This window comes from Aplidium turbinatum, chromosome 7 (assembly GCF_918807975.1).
Source record: "Aplidium turbinatum chromosome 7, kaAplTurb1.1, whole genome shotgun sequence".
NCBI lineage: Eukaryota > Metazoa > Chordata > Ascidiacea > Aplousobranchia > Polyclinidae > Aplidium > Aplidium turbinatum.
In genome coordinates, this window is record NC_137478.1 from 24,676,974 (window position 1) to 24,684,346 (window position 7,373).

Below are 7,373 nucleotides of genomic sequence, written 5' to 3' on the forward strand. Positions count from 1 at the left end.
TATGAAGAACGTTTTTAATCGATCAGCAAAGAAACAGCGCACGGTAACGAAGAAGAAATTCGCAATAAGTAAGAACGATTGATTCCAGGATCGTGCGTGCTAGGTATGACGAGAAGGTGAATTTCTTCGGAAGGAATCACACAAAAAACAGAAACATCTCCTGCAAAAAGGATAATTTTAGCACGAGAATTACAGCGAGCTAACTCTATTATGTATTCCATTCGCTACTTGCAGGCTACCGTAGACCAGTGACGATCGGTGAGGGAAAGCAAGGAAAGCAGTGCTTACCTTAGCAAAAACTATGCAAAATATAATGATTGAATTCTAGGTTTAACTTCTTATTATTTTTATCACGTCTATTTTAACTTGAAAATTACTGTATTCGTGACTAGAATTACTCGTAACGCTTGTGAGTAGTCTAAGTCCTCACCAAACAGCATGTCTTTCCTATAAATGCCAATTGACGCAAACGCTTCTGTCAGAAACAATCACTGAGGCTCCAGGTAAGCAACTATCAAACTTGCTTTCCCTGATTCAAAAATGTCAAAAAACACCTTCGTTTCATCCAATCCTCACTCGTTTTGCAAAACGTCACCAGCTGCTTAGCCAATCAGATGTGTTATGGTAGGTTAGTTTTAGTTGTGCTTTCCCAGTGACGTCAATGCGTACATTCGCTAGAGCGACTAGACTAACTCGTTAGAATGGTCTCTCGTCACGGTACACGCACAGCATCATAATGCCAAAAAGCTTGTTGCTGTTTTTTGATGTCTCCTCGCCATGTACTTTAGCCTACTGCACTAGCTTTCATAGCCATGCCTTTGCCCTTTTTACAGCGCTGATATAACGTTACTTCGCCAATGAACGTTCAGGTGCAGATGCAATATTTAGTTTGTTAAGCTTCTATACGCAGGAGGCAAACTTATCCAGCTTTTTGTACAAATTGCTTGCGGTTGTAATGTTTAGGCCTAAGTGTTAGTTTTTGTAGTGTAGGCTTAACTGAATATCTGAGAATGAACATTCATGACAATTAAACATTTAGACAACTATTATTCCATGTCTAACACAGGATTTTGGTCCTGCAACGTTAAAATTAAGATTGTTCATGACTTCTAAACATTAAACGGATGTATGATCACGACATAGGCGAAGCACAATTTGACAGATTTTTATTTTTGATTTGTTTTGGAAATGCTCTCAGAGCGCACCAAATTGGAAGTGTTTTTCAAATATTTCTGGGGGAGGACCCCCAGACCCCCCGCTGGAAGTGTTGCCTTCGGCAACACGCCTTCGGGCTGAGCCCGACGGTTACGCCCTTCGTGCCTACTACCTTGCTGCAGCATATTTCCAAGTTGGTTTCCCAACGGTTTAAGCCACCGAACGTCACTGCCGTAGACTATGTAAAGATACATTGAAAGTGATGATTGGTGGTTGCCGCTATTGACACCGAATTTTGTATGCTGCGTTGCAACCAATGAATCAACGGGAGTTTGTATTGTAAGCCCCAGGCATATTTTTTTAACAAAACAAAGAAATGACTAATTTGGATTTTCAGCTTATCAGTTTCCCAAGCTAGCATAATTTGTTTCTTTCACGTTGTTTCAACATCTGTATACGTTACCTTGCCTCAGTGCCTTACATTACCTTTGAACTGGTATGAGGGTTTCGTTTTAAAATCAGGAGGGTTCGTTTTCAGGGACAGTCCGGTTACTCTTTTCTCTATCTTCGCAGAAACCTAAGAAAGACTGATTTAAAAACGACGCCTGGGGTTTGAAGATGTGCAGCAAATGCTTTGTGATTGTGACTAAAGCTACGCAGAAACGAGAACACAGACATCATATGACAGACATCATATGATAGAAAAACACTGCACCAAACGATTTCGTATCAAAAATACATTTGCTCTGCTACATTATCTTTTCAATTGCACTACACGATTGCAACCGAAGCATTACAAACGGTATCTACAGCTCCCATAATTTTCAGGCAAATACCTTCCAAACATGAATACCGATGGCATGGTTGAGAGTATTCCGTTTTTCGTATTCTCGCTTGTTGTTTTGAACAAGTGAAACATAAACCAAACCTAAAAGACGAAACAAAAAACTAACTATAGTTTAAACAGAGAAATTCAGTGTAAACTTCTCAATCAGTAAGTGTCATGAAGAACCGAAGGTCGCGTTAGAAATACAGGTGCTTCATTCAGGCAAACTGCTCTGTGCACATTGTACAATGGGAAGTGGAGATAGAATTAAATAGATGTTCACAGTGACTAGACATGGTAATTGAACGGTGTTGAAGACTGATAGAGCAGAAATTGTCATTAAACCGGACAGTCAGTTAAGAAATCTAGGAATTCGTTTTGAAGGCAGTTATTTTGTGCTGATATTGACTTCAAATGCAATATCTAGTTGTGGAGCGTTGAGTTCTGATTCGAAATTTCAGAGTCTCCTTCGAGTGCCATGTGAATTCTCAACGAAGATACACGACTGAGAGCATAGCAATAGGTTTGATTTAACGGCCACGACTTACAGCACTATCGGAGGCTTTCGCGTCACGAGTGAAACAATTTCATATCTAATGCACTATACAAAAGAAGTAAATTTACTTCACAGCATGGGTACCGATATACCGTGTTGTGGTTGCTTAAAGTTGACAATGTATTGAGGATTCGTTTGGAATGTGTTAGAAGTGTATTTTCCTCCACAATTCAACGTCGCCTTCCATTCGCCAGAAACCGATTTCTCAAAACAGTTCCTCGCGTCGCAACCTAAAAATTTGTGACTATGATCAAGAATGTCGAGATTTCATTGACCTCAATCACTTTGCTTTTCTAACAGCGGCTCAACTTCCAGTCTATGAATCAGAAAAGTAAAAGCACAGAAACATCTACAATTTTTTTTACCGCTCCACCCTCCACTGACGTTTCGCGCACCATCACTACACGCATCCTCAAAGAAGAAAAGCAATAATAAAGTGTGTTTTTATCTACGCTGTATCCAGCACAGATATGCATTGCTCCTAAGCGCTTTGCAAAACAAACAGTGTCAACAACAACGTACAACATAACAGCTTCAAAGTACGCTCTGTGTACATCGTATAATCAGAAAGAAAGTTAATTTTGCACGAATTAAAGTTTTGTAGCTTTGCAAATAAAACAAAAATTCAAACAAATCTGTAGGTTAAAAACAGAGCGACCTGTATATACAATGGGTTACAATGGTTAAAAGTAAAAACGTATTTACCAAAAGTATTGTTCATCTTGATCGCAGAAAAGGTCACGTTGACTCTCAGTCGTATCAATATGTGTAATAGAACTAAAATCGTTTGAGAACCAATGGTGCTTCTCCACGGATTCCACAGTTCAACCTGGGTAATTGCACAAGCAAAAAAGAACGTTAGTACGACTTCGAGCCATAAAACAATAAATAGGATGATATCCGAGTAACAGTTTATGGGATATGAAAACTACAAAAGCTCATTTTTATGAGACGAATTGAATTAAAGACACAACGCTTTGTAACAAAATAAACAAACTTACGATAATTCCAAATAAACGAACAAATGAATTGGAAATGTTTTCCGTACATTGTTGCGACGAGGCCCGTTAGGCTCGGTAAAAGGTGCTGGTTAATACGCAATTCACCTGATCACCGGAGCTAGTAGTGGAAATGCCAGTCACAACGTAGTAATGCAATGGAACCAGCTGTGCAAATGAGTCCTTTTTAATCTCAGAAACTTTAGAACTTGAAGGAAGATCTAAGAAATTGCAGATATGTTAAAAAAAATCCTTGATTACATGATTTAAGAAAACTGTGGTAGTCCGGCGCTACTTTGATTGATACCTTCAAAGTGACTTAAGTTGAAACGAGAAACCCCGTCTAGAAAATGCTGAGTTGAACCCGACCACTACTAGATGATTTTGCAGCAACAATTGGCTTAAAAGTGCATGAAAGAAATTACGTGCTACTGTGTACTATTGCATAATGTGATGAAGCAATAGACGGCCCTCAAGGCGACGACTGAAGTACATTTTTCTTTTAAAAAGCTTGCAATGAATCTAAACGTCTCTATATCGTAGACATATCAGACCATCATCATTACTTGTATTTAGAATTGGTCTGCTGGATCGAGAAGTGGATTTTAACGCAAACCTTTTTAAAAATCAAGCAACTAATGTAAAGGCCGTCGAACGACACCTCACACTAATCAAGACTGAGAGAAGCCTTTTTCCAATGTCAAGCAAAAACGTAAGAAATAATGACGCTACCACTACGTCAAAAGCTGGCAAGCAGCTCTAGCGCTGCGAAACAGGCAATTGAAAATTAGTCTACGTAATAGGCAACCGAGCCTACGGAACATAATAGGCAATCGAGCCTACGGAGCAGTGGTACAAAATATATTTTACAAATAGCGATCTATAAAAGGGGATAAAAATATCAAGCAGAAAAGACTTCAATAGCTTCCCCAATCATTACACCATACCCGAAAGGTGCAAATACGCGAATTAAAAATGTAGTATATATACAAATATCTACACTGAAACTCAAAATACCAACCATGGTGCTCTGGTATTGAAATCACGGTGATGAGTTCTGTTTGGTGGTTGACAGAAGCTTTTATCTGGTTTTTAAAGATTTCTATCTCATGCTGACTAGTTTGCTCCGATAAGACTTTTCTCCAAGAATACCCTGCAGTTAACAGCATGAATCCTTCAGAGACTTGGCCACAGCACAAAGCACTGTATCCACCATAAAACCTTGAAAAGTATTGATCACTGTAAATATATCAATCGCACACAATTTTTTCAAAGTAAATATTTGGTGTTAAGACATGGCAAGAGTCAAAACTGAAGGAGTTAAAAACTTAGAATAAATAAAATATTAACAAAACCAAAGCAATTAAATTCAGCAATTACTTTAGTTCAGTTCAAATATGATGTAGCAATAAATACAAATAAAACAAAGAAATGTCACAAACTTAAAATTCTAAAGAACACTGGTAATGCCGCACAGCTACCCAGTAAAGCAATGAAATAGTTAACACAATCGGTCATTGTAGCATCTGAAGTTTTGGTGAATTGAAAAAGAACCAGATAAAATACGGCTTACTTAGCACAAGCCTTTTCAAGCAATGGCAACCAAAATTGGGAGCTGTCCTTATTTGAACCAAAAATAAGCTGGTTGTTCACTGATGGCAATCTATCGTCAATAGTCACTTTCACCCATGAATCTTTGTTGCAATCCCACAAGCATACTGACCACTTTCCGTCATACAAAGTGGAGCTAAAATCTAAACAATGAAGACTTTGTATGAGTCTGATAATTTCAACTAAGATATGAACAATTGTATAATTCACAAATTATTTTCAATTTTTACAATTTCAATTAAGCTGGTCTCTGCCTTATTGTCTGAAGTAAGAAGCATACATCAACTCCAGACTTTGATATTTCATAAGCTAATAATTACAATGTTTAGTGACATTTTGCAGGATTGTTGAGATTAAATGCGATTCCATACCTTGCAAGGCTCTGGAAATACGATTGGGTAAATTTGCATGGGCCTGCACTGGGTAAATTTGCATGGGCCTGCACTAGGTAAATTTGCATGGGCCTGCACTGGGTAAATTTGCATGGGCCTCGGTTTGGCCAGCACTCAATCGTATTTCCAGAGCCTTGCATGATGCGACACAAAATTTTTGTTAGCCACAATGCGGCAGCAAAAATCCCTTAAAATTCTTTAGCTATTTATAAGCGGATTTTTTCTATGGTATTGGTTAGTGGTTACCTATGCAGTGACAATTTACAAAAGTTGATTGTAGCAATTCTTCATTCTTGCTCAAAATACGACACACAGAAATCAGCCAGCAATTACCAAGTCTTCCCTGTTGCGGTTCGCTTGCAAAATTCTTTGCATATAAGGAAGGGTCAGTACATAACTCCTAAACACAGAGTAGCAAACAATAAATGTGCTAGCCTAGTAAGCCTACCTAATAAAACCGAATCTAAACATTATATAACAGTAAAGTATGAAAACTTAAGATGAAAGCAAATAAACAGAATGTGAATATCTCATTCACAATGGTCATTTAAAATGCACATGATAGAGCGTTTCAATCATATTCAGGAATTGCCAAATGCCTAGTATTTGATAAAGACCTGGTAAAAAAATATGTTTGCCACAACAATAGTGGTGAAATGCAAACAAATATTAGACCAGCAGTTTTGAAATGTTTTTGATCTAGCTTCAGTGCATGATGTCATGCTTGGTTACTTCAGAGGCCCTGGTTGCTATCTAATATCTATGGTAACTACAGCATCTGCTTTAATTTTAAGGTTTGCTTCAAGTTTGCAATTATAATATGCTTACATTATTAAGCTATAGGCTACTGATTTATAATTCTTTATAAAAGGATTCTTATGATTAGCACATCAGTCTGGATATGTTTTCAAAAATAAATTAATACCATTTCTTGAATTCTCAACACAATGCTGTAGTTAAAAGAAGTCGTTTATATCCTCACCTGAGGCCTTTTCCACTTTACAGCTGACAAATCCAAATCAATATTAGCCAAACAGTCTTTATTTCCGCCAAATTTCTTATCACAGAACAACTCTTGGGTCATGACAACACCTAAATTTGCATTGTTCCACTTGGTTTGGCATAAAATGCATTGTAAAATAAAATTCTGCTGCTCATGTGAATTTTGTGCTGTTAAAAATAAAAGTATATGATGTGAAACAAATCACAGCAAAAAAGAGGGAGAATAAGAAAACATTTATTTTGTCTCTTGCGAGAATAGTAAAGTAGATAATTACTTATATAAGAAAAATTGTAATCCGTAGGCTTACTTATGCCAAGCTAGCCTATAAAAATAGGCGAAGCTGGTCTACTGCAGGGATGGGAAAAATAGAATACCGAATATAGAATAACCGGTTGTGAAGCCTAACCGGTTTTAAAATGCATATGAAATCGGATAATTGAAACCGCTTTAACGATCGACTCCGTACCGCTCCGTCTGTTCGCAACGAATTCGCTGCAGCGAAAGTAGAATTGTTTATCGATTTAGTGCAATCCGGCATAGAAAAAACGTACGAGTTTCGTTGTTCGAATTAAAGAGATCTTTCTTGTCAAGCGCAATATATTTGTGTAACTGCCACATCTGCTTCTTCAGAAAGATGTTTTTCAAGTGCAGGTTTAACTGCCACCAGTGCTGGGCGATATTAAAAATAACAAAACGATACGATATTTGAAAAAATACTCGATATTTTGATAGTTTTCGATATTTTTGTTCTAATTAAGAAAAGAGTTTCTCAGTCTTTGAAATTAGCATCGGCAATAAAAATGCCGAGGCCACAGGAACGCTTGTAAGGTTA

At 37.5% G+C, this 7,373-nt stretch overlaps 1 protein-coding gene across 2 annotated transcripts; it reads right to left on the reverse strand.

Moving 5' to 3' along the window:
- On the reverse strand, window positions 1-6,704 carry LOC145774749 (calpain-5-like). 2 transcript variants are annotated; one of them, XM_082586052.1, is made up of 10 exons: window positions 6,521-6,704; window positions 5,872-5,938; window positions 5,109-5,289; window positions 4,557-4,756; window positions 3,644-3,756; window positions 3,243-3,366; window positions 2,630-2,767; window positions 1,992-2,083; window positions 1,642-1,732; window positions 1-160 (listed from the first exon to the last, which is right to left on the reverse strand). In XM_082586052.1, the coding sequence occupies exons 1-10, from the start codon at window positions 6,620-6,622 to the stop codon at window positions 15-17; spliced, it is 1,254 nt and encodes a 417-aa protein (XP_082442178.1). In that variant the 5' UTR covers window positions 6,623-6,704; the 3' UTR covers window positions 1-14. The 2 variants fall into 2 exon arrangements, with proteins under 2 accessions (XP_082442178.1, XP_082442177.1); XM_082586051.1 differs by having other exon boundaries at window positions 5,785-5,938.
- Between the last annotated feature and the right edge of the window lie 669 nt (window positions 6,705-7,373).

Coding starts and splice junctions, on each gene's coding strand:
- LOC145774749 (XM_082586051.1), bottom strand. CDS start 6,622: ATGACCCAAGAGTTGTTCTGTGATAAGAAATTTGGCGGAAATAAAGAC. Junction 2,768..3,242: donor CAAGATGAACAATACTTTTG/GTAAATACGTTT, acceptor ACAAATTTTTAG/GTTGCGACGCGAGGAACTGT. Junction 161..1,641: donor ACCCTCATACCAGTTCAAAG/GTAATGTAAGGC, acceptor TCCTTTTTGCAG/GAGATGTTTCTGTTTTTTGT.